We start from the raw sequence: 14,363 nt of genomic DNA on the forward strand, positions 1-14,363 counted from the left end.
AAATGAATATTAATGAATTATGCTTAAAACCTTTGGTTTATTTTCAGCATTCGCTTTCATTATTTAATAATATTTACAATACTGTGTATTATTGATATATTTATTAAAACATATATGCGACAAAATCATATTATATATAATTACACATTTGATACTACTTTTGTTTTGTAATATTGGATATGTCAACTCGGTATATGCACATGTGGATTAATTTGCGTCTTTGATTAAATTTCAAGAAATTAATTTTCTTAATCAAACAGAGAATAGCAAAAAAATTATATATATATATATATATATATATACTTATATAATATATAGTTTTAAGAAGGATACAGTTAAATCAGAGAGAGAAAGAGAGAATAATACAATTCTTCACGATACAAAGCTCCTAATTAAATTCTAAAATGTTAATATTCTTTTCCCATCTTAATATTATTTATGGATTTATAAATGTTACATGTTTGCTATTAGATTCGCTTTTACAAGTCAATAAACTTTAGATTGTCAAGCTCAAAGTACGCACAGGTTGTATTGTCCACAATTTACTGAAATTAAATATTTGATTTATTGATCCCGTTGCTATATAAATTTCTTCAATACATATACATACATGATTTAATTTGATTAGAATTTACGATAGGTAGACTCAATTGACAAAGTATCAGTAATAACTATTACTAAGTAACTTTGTCATTTGGCTCGATTTTGATCATTTAATATAATTATTTAGATCATAATTTGTCGCATCTATTTACTAAAGTTTAAATATGTCTAATTATAGTGGCTTATGTCTCTTCTAGAATTATACAATTTAATTTTCAATTTGAATTGTAATAAGCAAAAAATTGTATAAAATATTCCAATGATATTTTTGCCACCGTGTTTTACAAATGATCCGTTCAATTATAATAACTTACTAGAAAGAGTACGTACACGCAATGATTTATTATAATAATTCATTTGCCTATATCCTATCGTACAAGGCGACATTGCTACACTTCTCAGTTTAGGCCAATTTGGGCAACTCAATATAATATATGATATTTTATAAGAACTAAATCGATATACTCATAACTAATTTATTATTACGTACATTATACAAAGCCAATAACTCGACTGATTCCTCTACTGATATACCATTTCGAGGTAGAGATGAAATTTAAAAAGAAATTTAACAATTAAAGCTTCATCGAAATATGATATACAGCTCAATCGTTTTTACGATTTATTAACTAATGAAATACTAGGCTTCATGCAGTTTCTTTTCTCTAATTAAGTTTTTTACAATAAAATTCATTCCTAAGACTCTCAAACGTTTACAAGCTATTATCCCTAACGGTTAACGCTACATTTATTATATTTTATCATACCGCACTATGTAATAATATTTTTTCGTTTCTATACTTTCTCCTCTAAGTGGCTTAAATTTTTCTCTCACGCTCAAACGTAAAATTAATTTACGACTCCAAAGATATCTTGCAGTTCAGAAAAATTGAAGAAATATTTGAAGATCAGCGTATCTAAGAATTTCAGTATTAATTAATCAACCCATAGCTTCTGCACGCAGTCGTATGAATTTAATATTGATTTTTGTTTTTTCATAATATATACATACAAACTTCAACGTTCTTTAAACGAGTTGCTCTTTAAACGTCAGGATATACTATTTTAATAATGTCAATCTGCGCTCATATATAATTTGAATAATGATTTTTCGTCAATAAATAATTTATAAGTCTTATTCATAGAATAGATCTATTTGCAAAAAAGCAACCATCGATAAAATGTGTTTTCCGTTATGTCTGTATAATATATTTGATAACACACGTCGTCGCAAAAGACGTTACGGCAGAATTGACATATTTATACATTTTTGCTCCTGGGGATAATCCTATCCTTGTCGACTTTAACTTCTCATTCGTATTATTCCTGTCAAATATCCCTTTCGCAATAAGTTGAGATAAAAAAATATGCTGTATAGTACTAAGAATTGTTTCGCACTTGTAGGAGACTAATAATTGCCGGAAATATCGATATTATATGTACTATATCAAATTTTGAGCGATTTTGTTATAAATATAAAACTGCAATAAATCTGAGCACGTCTACACAAAAACACACATCACATTCACCCCCTCCCTCTTTCTCGCTTTCCCTTTCACTACTCCAAACTCATTTGCGATTGAGATTTCTGCATTTTTCTATTTCTTTTTTTCCAAATATTAATCTTTGCTGATTGTTTCATATAGAGGCTTATCGATACACACAGAAATCATTAATTAAATTTTTTCTTTTTGACAGATCCGTCGCTGTGAATCAGCGAAAAATCAATAGCTTTATTTTCAAGCATTAGTGTAGCTCCCACTCAACATAATATAAAACAGGAAGCACATTGTACACTTGCCTAGGTTATCTTACGATAAAAGCTTAAAAATAGCGTATAGGCGTAACGCGTAAGCTCTCCTAAGGGTCTTAAATACTAAATTCTTCATTGTTTAAAAAACGTTTTCTTCGTCTCGGAAGAGCGTCAAAAAGCAGATATACATACATATTTTTCTACGATCATACAAATACAGTGTGAATGTGACGCGACCTTCCGCAGCTCGGTGGCTTTTTTGTTGCTTGATATCCATTTTTTCTAATTAATTGTGTAAGGTAAGTAGACATTGATCGATATTCGTGGATTATATATGTGTATATATATATATATATCGATCCATGAGTACGTACTTTGATAATATCGATTTAAGCGTAAAACTTTTGTAAAATTTCAAGTGCAAAAATAATAATATTACAACGGAAGTGTGAGAGGATTTTAGGGACAACACAAATCTGGTGTGTATCATTTCCTCCTTAGCCTACCTGAATTCTCGAGACAGGAAATTATCTGTGCAACCTGGCCTCTCCGTATAACGCTCGGCATTTACTGGGAGCTTACCCTTAAAACTGTACCGGTTTAAAGGATAACTTCCCTATAATTGGTCTGACAGGTATCTGTACACACTACTTGATTCATCGCTAGCATCTTTCAGAATTAAATAAAGAGAAGCAGTTAACGAATTTTATGTTGATATTAAAAAATAGATTGATAAATGTGCAATCAGTTTGCTGTATTAATTAGAATTGCAAAAAAATAAGTAAACGGAGAAACGATTGTCTAGAACTTTTTACTAAAATGTAGATGAACGAGCAAATGTTTGAGAAAAGATGGAAATAAATGAATAAAAGTGGAATGATGTTAATGATATTGTGGTATATGGCGTGGAAATAATTAGAACTGTCGAGGAAATCACCGAGTATGAGAGAATTTTGGAAAGAACAGCCTGCGCTTTAGTAGGCCTTTCCAAGGGCAGTGTGTAACGTTGGCTTCCACGAGTGATCGGGTGGAATCCTCGAATATTCGCTATAGTTCATCATTACGAGCTGCCTCGACGTGGTTCGTTGTTTGTACAAAACAGTAAAAGCGTCCATGAAAAACTCGAAAAGCATATGACTCGATGCAAACCGTGTTTTCTCTCCTTTTTCGTAAAAAAACTACATTAATCGACAAATATCTCTTACGAATTATGACGTAATTATGGATAATCCAATGTTTACACATGACTAATCGCTCGATCATTTCACTTTTCGTCTTTCTTGGCGTGTTTTAGTACAGCTATAATTATGTAACATTACGGCATTATGCCTTAAAAACTACTGGATGCATCACAATCTCTTATGTATACTCTACTAATTTTAATTAAGCTTCCTCGTGGCCTGAGCACATGAATTTCTAATATTAGCAAACGATAAATTTTCTGCCTTATCTTTCGCGAAACGTTATGACTCAATACTTACATACAAAGCGTGATACATTCACTATGACGGGTTTCAACAAACACTCTGCAGTTTTGTTAGCGAAGCGAACGAAACATATGTCTTACCTTAATAAAACCAGCTGGACAGGTTAAAATTGCCTGTGAATATTTTACAAATCCACATAGATTAGCTATCATGCGAATGTAAAATTAGAAAGCATTTTAAAAAAATTATAAACAATAGAGCGCTGTACGTTCCCTATCCGGATGTTAGCTCTACGAGATGATACTGCGAAATTTTACTAGCTTAGAAGATTAGCAAATATTCATACACATGTACATTCTATATACAATCGGACATAGAGTCTCTATATTACACCGTGTGTTACACAAAACACTAATATGTACAGAAAGCGCATGACGCTGATTATTGTCCAAATTAATTGCCGTCAAACAAGCATGATCCTTAACCGATCGTAGAAAGCATTCTTTGCGAAGCAGTCTCATAGAGAATTAGACGGACATCGATGCATTTTTAAGTCATGTGTAAGTCACCCTTGAGTATCCTTGTGAAGGTCTTTTTGAATTGTTTATTGGCCAAAGCGTAACAGAACGGATTCATCGGGCTATTGGCATAGCAGAGAAAATAGGAGAACATGAAGAGATGTTCATTTGTACAGGGTGGTTCAGGACAGAATCCTTCTACCAGTGCCAGTACGTGATACGGCGTCCAGCAAGCAACAAATGCCCCCAGGATGAAGGATATCGTCGTGAGGGCTTTGTTGGCTCTGTTCTCGGTACGAGACTTCATTCGTCCCAATAAAGGATCCTTCTTCGTTTTGCCTCTCAGTCGTTTCCCAATGCTTTTGGCAAAGTTCCGTCTGGAGCCAGTGACCTCGCTGTCGCTGATCTCCTCCTTCCTCCTGGATCCCTGCTTCTTTTCGTCGTGGACGCAGGTTCTACCAGAAATAGTTGGAATTCCACTGGACGAGGAATCCTGTGGCGGGTTGTTACTAACCTTCGTCGGTTGATCGGAAGACCTCTCCATCGTGCTGTTGGATGAATCGATGGACGTTGTATTCACCACCATAGTGACCGGTTGTCTTCTGGCGTCCTCGGCCTTGAGCGATACCTCCGTGTTAACCTTACTTACCAACATCGACGCTTGGGGCGTGTTCACTTTCAGCGTTTTCTTCGTCTCGTTACTCGAATAGTTATTATTAGCGTTCTTCCCAATCTGCCCATGGACTCTGTCCATCGTGGTACTAGTGGATCGTCCAGTAGTGGTCACAGTCGTGATTGGAGGCCTCCTCGTGTCCCGAGGCTTCACCGTCACTTCCGTGTGGGCCTTACTTACCGTTGGCGACGTTTGCGATGATGCATTCGCCCTGTCGGTGATGAACACCCTTGGTGGATGCGTTTGACTCGAGCCATTTAGCATCGTCGGCTGATGATGCTGGCCCGTCGTCGGGTGAGACTGTTGGGCAGTCGCGTTGATGAGGGCAGCTTGGAGGAGGCTCGTGTTCGCCGCTGACGTCACTCCGCTGCCCAGAATCGGTGACGAGGGGGCAGTAGATAGAGGATTGGCCAAGCTGCAGGAGAAAGAGGATGGTGGGCTTTCGTAGGAAGGACTGGGTAGAATCACCGAGCTTTCGTCCATATACCTCAGATCAGCTCCGTCCAAGCCACTGAGGATGTCGAAAGTTGCGTGACCTTGATAAGAGAGACCCAGAGATTCTGGCCGGTCACTCGACGAGGACGTTGCTGAACTGTCCGTAACTGCAGGACTGCTTTGAAACTGCGATGGTGGTGGAATAATGCTGGTGCGACCACTCCCACTTCCGCTTCCTGTCGTCGAATGTTTCGTGGCGGCTGTTGGCGTTGATTCTGGAGATATTCGCTGATCGTACACATCGGCCTCGTTCGATTTCAACGATTGTTCCGGGGTCAACGTCCGACTGCTGGTTTTATCCGGCTCCGCGGGGATATCCGTGTCCAGGAGGCTTATTTCCTGAATCTTCGGCAGTGTTTGACCCTTCTGAATCATGAAACTGGTCTCCCGGGTCGGACTGCTAGGGAAGAACTTCTTGGAGGTCGGTGAATGGGTATCGGCTTTTACGGTGACCATTCCGTTCAGACGACCGTTGGTGGCGAACACTTGAAGAGCTCCACTCTGTACCACGAGTCCTGCCAAGGACGATCTTTTCCTGATACTGGGGACCTGCTGCACCGGTGCAATACTGCTCTCGTCATCGGAGTCGAAGGCTGGACTACTGGATCTCTCGCTTTTCTCAGTTTCGGTACTCAGGAGGTTACCGTAATTTTTACCTGTATTGTCCTCGGTACCAGTGGTACCTGGAGTCCTCGACGAGGTCTTCTGGTCCCCCGTTTGCTCCGTGTTGGGACTCGTTCCATCTCTAACGGTATCAGTGACGTCACCGTCCGCTTTGGCCTTATCCTGATTCAACAATGTTGTACCTGAAGTTTTAGTTATTCCTATACCTGCCGCGCAACCTGCCATCCCTGACATTGCACCCGCGCTGAGAGCTACCATCTTCATCTTCCTCTGCTTAGCCTCGCTCTTCTTCTGCATATCGTGTGCAGTTTTATATATACAACCGTAAAGAATAAATAATACGATGAGGGTTATCCAGTAATAACCAATGATCAGTGCTGTGTTAAAAACTGGATCCTTCAGGAACTGTACCGCGCACTGACCTGGCGCTAAGTCTCTGTAACCGATGAAATGCTCCCAGCCGAAAATACTGATGAAGAAGAGCAACGCTGGAATGATCCACGTGATCGTTACCATCCAGATGACGCGATCCTTCGTTCTCCAACTGCGATATTGCGCGGCGATTTTGACCGAGCAAAATCGATCGATGGTTATTAACAAAACGGTGTATTGCGACACGAGGCATACTGTGTAGTCTACGGACAGCCATAAATCGCACAGTAACGGACCGAGATTCCAATATCCCATAAGAACGTATATAGTATAGAATGGCATGGAGACAGTACCTGCAAAAATGAAGTTAGCATATTATGAACGAACGATAATTTTCCTTGCAACAGTGTGCTGTAATTAGTGGCAAAAACTTAATGATCGAAGAAATTAAAGTACTAACCAATAAGCATATCAGTGGCAGCTAATGATGCAATGAAGTAGTTACTTGGATTCCTGATACCTCTGTCGACGATAAATGCCAGTAGAACAAGGATGTTGCCACCCACTGTTAAAAGGATACATATCGCCAAGCAAAGGGCAATCAGTACAGTTTGCCAAAGTTCAAATGGTGGTAGAAATGGTGCTACAGGTTCTGCAGGTAATATAGAGAGAATATTAGTTTTTAACTCAATAAAGAGATTTAGTAGCTCAGTCACTAGATAATACTAATATCGTTTTTAGATCATTTTCAAAAGCGACACAAAATTTTTTAATATAAACAATCCAAGAGGAAAGTATTTCAGCAAGCTTATTCAAACTTTATTATAGAAATTGTTTAAATCGCGCAGTACCTTGTGTGGAGAATGTCAAGTTCTCCGCAAGAGAAGTATTGGTAACGTTTGTCGAAAACCAGTCGGGTAGAAGCTCTGTATATTCACTGCTACCCCAGTGTGGATCATCTGGATCGGGCCAGCTTCTGTTCAGTTGGGTACATTCCGCAGTCAGAATCTGGTTGTACACATACCTGCACAACCTTTGCTGCTTTCTCAGCTTCCTATAGAGAGAAGAACAAAAAAAGATAAATTTCATTCTTATATATATACGAATCACAATAGAATTTATGCATAAATTCCAGCTTTAATTATACAAATATCTTACTCGTACAGCCATTTTGCATTGAAAACGAGCTTATCTTTCTTTTCTAAATAGCTTATCCAGATTATCACCACATACAATACATATTGATCAATGCCTAAGTTTAGTTATAGTTTGTATCCCCCCAGAGGGATACTATCGATTATATTATACCAATTAGGTGCTTTTTAAATAAAAAGTCTGAACACGTGCGTCATTTGTAGTTGAGAATTGAAGGGTTTGGTATGGAAAAAGAAAGGTGGAAGAGAGCATAAATGTCATCTTTCGCGTTGGGGGATGCTCTGAGCGTCGTTGAAGAAAATATGACGCGGATGTTTTCTTGGTGAGTCTCCCGACACCCAGTACACACGCCCCTTTTTGCAACTATATATAGAGCACTGCAGTGGCAAGGAAACACGGAGGCAAGTCAAAGGCTGAATACACCGTGCGCACAATGAGCTTGAAATAAGCATGAATGGAGCCAAATCCAACCCCCGTGCGCCCCTGTTCTGGCAGGCACTGGTAGGCAAGAAACGACACGGCGGGTCTAGCCTTAAAGAGGGCGAAGCAGTTTCTAAATAATTCAACTTCAGTCGATCGCTACCGTCAGCCAAAGTACGTCAAATGCACAGTTAATCTCTTCGCGGTCCCTTCGAGACATTCGCGCGTCACAGACTTGCGTTCTGCTCGACTTTATACCATTTTACATATATTTATCTAAACCCTTCCATCTCGCTCCCTACAAAAATCTTGATTCAACAGTTCACCCATCTCCTTTTTATCGATCAATCTATAAATAACCATCCCTTCTCCAATTCATTCATGTACTTAAAATCGCGTCAGACTTATTTATGCTGTTATACTATCCAGGATTATGTAACATCAGACTACCTCATCATTTACTCCAACTGAACATTTTTTATTTAAATTTTCTGACGTCTCTCATTCGTTAATTTTAGTTATGCTTATCGGTAAAGAAATATAGCATGGTTAGAGCTTGCTTACGTCATAGGTTTTAGTGTATGGAGGCAGTGGTAAAAAACTTTTACATCGATATTAACCATTTTTCGAACCAATGAACATCGTTTCAGTATTATCACTATATGCATAAGGAGAGACATAAATAAAAAATGCAGAGATGAGATCTACTGTGTCAAAGTTCTCGAGGGTAAATACATGTCCTCGTTACTCTCAAGTTTGTCTTAAAACCACCTTACTCTGGTGGTTTTCTCAGCTGAAATGTGTAAATCTTTTTTTCACACACGCTGTATATAAATATTTCATTCAGAATATTGTTTAAAAAATCTCTAAAAAATTTTAAACTTAGACATAGATGATAAGCAATCATTAATTTATTTCCAGCAAAGTTATACTAATATTTAATGCAAACTATTCTCGTCTTTCGTATTTGATATAAGTCAATAGAATCTCCTTCACAATATAGTTCTCACTTGAAATTATATATAAGCTAAAACTAGTTTAATATTTCATAGAAACCATTAAATTTGCTAAGAAATTACCTTGCTCATCTTAAATAGGCAAATCTACAATAGAATGACGTTTTGATAAAACAGCTTCGTTGTATGTACTACATTGTTTTCGTAGAACACACTTATACTCTGCACAATACCACACGATTAGCTTTGAATTTCATTGCATTCAAGAAACACGTCACGTTGATTTCTATGTGAGTAAATAAATTGATTATTGTTAAAGTAATGTTAAACTTAGAGCTGTTTCATCCTTCAGAAATCAATTGTTGAGATTAAAATTTTAAAATTTTCAGCAACGTCCGGTCTGTTAAATAAATGATTCGCTGTATCTCATTACAAAGCGTTAATTCGAGCGAATAATTAGCAGCTTAATCGGATGTCGAGTTTACAGGAGGAATCAAATCCTCAAGAGAATTTATTTCATTTAATAAGCTGTGACATTCGCTTATCAAAAGTGTTGAATCGTAACTAATTTCACCAGCTTTCAGAAAGGCAGTGCGGGATTATCCCTTCAGGATTCGCTAACAACTTGTTCTGTTGAAATTTCGTATAGTGGTGCGAAGTATACGCTCGACGTGTACCATGTAGAAGCAAATCGGCTGGTAGAGCTGCTAGTGGTCAGCCTCGCAAACAGTGATAAACCACCGGCGCTCAATATCTTGTTCACCAAGTACACACGACGCTCGTCTATCGCTTTAAAACAGTTATTAAACGCAGCCCACATCACCCTTATTGTTCCGTATAAAAATTGAAAGCCTCAAACGTTCCACGAAAACCGATAAGCTTACAACAGTTATCTTTCTATTTAGCTCAATCAATATCCAAATTGTTTTGTTCGTTGAATATGCGATTGATTCTTAAGACAAACATATCTTTCATCTACCATTATATAATTTGTTCTAGAAAGAAGTTTTATAGGCTGAATAATAAACATAATAACAAGAAGTTTTTAAACACGAATATTCCCACAAAGCTTGTTCCACGTAAGCAAATTTCATGCGAAACATACTGGGTTTGTGATGAATGCCCCGTGATGAAAAGAGATTAAAATTCAATGGAACATAGATATACTTGAGTTAAAATGATGAGTGGATGTCTGACCGAAATAAAAAGAATCACGATGGTCCACTTTCCCATGAAATAATACTTGTTCTTCGAGTTAATCATGCTTTCAAAAACCTACTTAATAAAACCACCACTACATATCAACATGTAGAAACACGTATGAGTAAAACTAAAAATGTATAAATTAAAGAAACGACAGTGTAAATAATAAAAAGAACTCGAGCAAATAACTAAATCTCTAGAATATTACAACGGAGAAAGTGGAATGTTATTATCAAAGTGTAGTTGGAGTTTCGTCAAAATCAAGTGGAGATTTCACATTTTGTACAGTGAACAAAAATTGTTGTGTGAGTGTGTTAGAAAGAGGGATAGGAGTAGAGTGATCGGGAGATAGAAACGTGGATGGTTTGTGGAGAAATCCGGGCAAACTGTGCGATGGAGTGAGGATAAAGTCTTGTATAAGTGTGCTGTTGGAATAGTCGTGTGTACGAAGGTGTATTATTGACTGTCGGTTGGCGTGTGTAGTCGTGGGAAACGATTGTGCACGAGGGTCGCTACATAAGCCCTGCTGAGCAGAGGATCACTGCCGTGGAATGGCATGATCATACGGACGACGGATAGCAAGATCAGAAGAGACGGGCGAGGGTAGAAAGGGTAGGATGCATGGTACAGTATATGGATGAACGAAGTTGCAACCTACGAGAACCGGGGAAAACTGCGATGCTAGTAGAAGCCCAAAGCGAGTAGAACCAGGCAACAAGTATACTTCGACATCGTTTCAACCTACCGTGAATATACCGGTAAGCCACAGTATCTACTCGTTTCACCAACAAATCTAGGCATTCTGCATTGTCGCAAGTTCCTCACTCTTCCTCTCAGGTATGCACAAACCATTTGTTTAACCACTTTTTGCACCATTTAAAACTATAACTATATATCTACAGGTGGTGCCAGCCCATAGAGATTCCCATTAGAAATGTATAGGTATTAGTTTTTATATCAATTTCATATCCATATTATTTTTCGTTCTTCATCATTTTTATTTTATTGTGTAATCTTTTTTTTTTTATAATTTTACGAGGGGTTTTATGCATTTAAAGTAGAGCTCATATTATATACTCTGGTATAGGTTTTGGTGCACGGTTTAGAGAGAAGGAATTAAGAAGCTTATTGGATACCATGTGGATGCTTCGGATATACTACGTCATTATAGGTGGACAGTTGTAAAATTGGAAAGACAGAGATCTCGAGGAATTTATATGTGTCAGCGCGCTCTGAAAGATATTTTTCATAATATTATCTAATAGTAGTTTTTGAGAAAAATTTATTATAACTATAAATATTATTAATGGCTGTTAATTTGTTTCATCAATATAATAATGAAACGTTTATCGAGTAAATAATTAAATGCTTTAATATAAATTTATATAGATATATTAACAGTTAAATAAAAAAATATATATAACCTTTTCATATATAATTTCTGATTTCTCTCTTTACCAAAATATTTTATCTTTAAATTAGTCTCTGTCAGACTCAGTAGCAGTCAGTAGCTGCGGTGACTAGTATAATTTATTTTATGCTGTTGCTTTGTTGTCAGACTTCTCGAGGCGTGTTTTAAATTTTATTACAAATGTTTTAGGATTTGGGCACCTGTGCTCAAAAGACTGTCAACGCGTTTTCTACAAAATATGTAACCTACAGCTGCAGGCTGATATCGAGGCCGCTGATGTTTCGCAGCTCTCTCCGTACATCGCGCATGCCGACGACATCGTTTCCTTAAATTCTCAGATATATCCCCCAGCAAAATAGGCCATTGTCGGAAGAGCGAAAGAGGTTTTCGAGAAAACCCCAGCCACCATCCGACAAAACTCCAAATACCGCCAGTGAGACCTTCTTTCTTCTCCTTCCGCCACTCTTAATTCTCGAGTTTTAATATTCCTCTTTCAACTTTTCCTTAACTATGTCAACTTCTACTCCATATTTTTTATGCTTTCTATAGTATTATCAAATTTTATAATTTAACTCAATAATTATGAATAAAGACTTTATTCTTTAACGATCTACATACGTCGTTAAAAATTATTTTTATAGCTGTGTTCAATTAAAATTATTCAGTGTATAATGTATACTACATGCGCGAGTAGAGAAGATAATATGATTTTACAATTTATCGAAGTAAACTAGTTTAAGCGAACTTAAATCACGGAAACTTGTGTTAAATACTATCTCCGAGCACTTAAGCAAACGAATCACCAAGTTAAATTACACATCGATCTTAGCAGTGTATTCAGATTTCTTACAGTTGCTCTTCAAGAGACATATAATAAAATTATTGTTTCTCTGTTACCAATAACAATCATTAGCTTAAAAAAATAATATTATACGATACAAATAGTTAATAAAATTTCCTCATTTTCATGTTATAATTACCAGAGTAATTCGAGTCAATTTTATTTTTCTCATCAAGGTAGACTTTGTTGGCTTTAATTAAGGATCTAAGAAACGAGACGAAGAGTAATTTGGTGTGGTTGAAAGTATTGGATAAGAAAAAGAAAAGTAGATGGTATTAGAGACATAAAGAGAGCAAGTGAAGAAGATAGGAGATAGCGTTCGTATATATTGAGCCAGAGGGGATGAGTTAATGTAGAGATCAAATGGGATTTACACCTAGAGAGTGAGATCTAGCGGTTTTCATAAATATCAGAGCTCTGTTGAACAGGATACAACGTTGTCTAACAAGTTCATGGTAGGAGAGAGTGAAGGATGCTAGTGACGTACTGTGGGGGAATCTCAATCGCCCAAGGGAATTGAACGAACCTATTTAATAACTGTGGCGGTGCGAGGTGCGGTCGCTCCAGGCCTGACAGTGGAAACCATCCTGTAACATGTTTCAACCCTCAACGTCCGGACTGCTCGAGTCTTGGCCAATGACGACACTCTCGTTCTGTCTCTCTATACATATATCTCATTCTTCAACCCCTTACCATTTCAATCGAGAAAAATGAACGTGCTCGTCGACAAAGTAATATCAAAAGTACATTTTATTCTACCTTTACTCAAAGCCATCCCTCAATTAATAGAACCATTTCAACGATTTATTATTAATTTTAATATTATCTAATCGATTAAACGTATATAAACAATATCCACATTAAATTCATTTAGCTTTGATAGACCGTTTGATAAAATTCTATAATACAAGTAATAAAATATAATTCTCGTAAAATTAAATTATAACAGACATATCTAATGTGTCCAATTGAAATACGAGCGCGATGTCGTAAAGTTACAGGAGTCTAGTAAAGTATTACTTAGCGAGCTGTTGACGACTCGAATGTGTGTTCGCCAAGAGTTATATGACTTGGGAGAAATGAAGCAAACGACTGTGTACGACTGATACTCGAGGTTAACGATTGGCTATAATATTCGACATTATTTCAAGAGGCCTCGTTTTCGCTTCTCTCGCGTCATTAACTCGCGGAAATCCGCGCTGAAAGCGAATTTCCTACATCGATGTTGCGCGCAGCCTAAGTACGGTGCCTTATTGTCAGGATGAAGATGATGAAAGGGGAGGAAGCGTCGTGGGGGTGTCGAATAAGAGCATTCCCCCTTCTGGAAAAGACCGTTGAGATCTGGCGCGTATGATAGAGCCAGTTGAGAGAATCGATCATCATAGTCCCGTATCGCTCCACACGATATACTTTCATGATTTATAATAAGCACACTCGTCGACCCCCTACAAGAAATCAAATTTAAAATTTGTAAATTTATCTTCTTAAGAATTAATATATATGTACGTATTTTTACTAAAATAAATATATTTTTTGTTTTAATGGTAAATGAAAGCTAATTACAGGATGATCCCAATTGTGTTGACCATGAGATAATTTCTGTGTGTAGAATGATTTATAATTAATGTGATTTGCTATTTAATATTTAATCGCGCAGTACAGTGAAATGGAATAGATATCGATCACGAAAAAATTAATTTTTCATGAGCCCGACTGGCAGGCAGGCGGGTAAAATTTTATACTGTGTGTAATAAATGGTGCATCGAGTATTCCGTGGACGCGTGATGCCTCGTCGAGTAGCAATGTGCCGCATGTACCGTTATGGACACTCGATTGATTTTGTTCTAACAATAAACAACACAATACGTTGCAACGCATTCGAGGTTGCGACGTACGCGTTTATAATTTCAGC

The 14,363-nt window shown here is 37.2% G+C and overlaps 1 protein-coding gene across 3 annotated transcripts in view; it reads right to left on the minus strand.

The window, feature by feature from the left end:
- Positions 1-41: 41 nt before the first annotated feature.
- mAChR-B (muscarinic acetylcholine receptor) overlaps positions 42-14,363 on the minus strand; it is a 35,588-nt gene continuing 21,266 nt past the window's right edge. For 2 of the 3 annotated variants that reach the window (XM_066735173.1, XM_066735172.1), the window contains exons 3-5: positions 7,317-7,519; positions 6,926-7,117; positions 42-6,818 (exon numbers count right to left, since the gene is read on the minus strand). In XM_066735173.1, the coding sequence (XP_066591270.1) occupies positions 4,333-6,818; positions 6,926-7,117; positions 7,317-7,519 (2,881 nt within the window). In that variant the 3' untranslated portion in view covers positions 42-4,332. The remainder of the gene's footprint in view (positions 6,819-6,925; positions 7,118-7,316; positions 7,520-14,363) is intronic. The other variant, XM_066735174.1, reaches the window with a different exon arrangement.

This window comes from Prorops nasuta, unplaced genomic scaffold (assembly GCF_024137725.1).
Source record: "Prorops nasuta isolate Cenicafe-Biocafe unplaced genomic scaffold, Cenicafe_Pnas_1.2 PNAS00014, whole genome shotgun sequence".
NCBI lineage: Eukaryota > Metazoa > Arthropoda > Insecta > Hymenoptera > Bethylidae > Prorops > Prorops nasuta.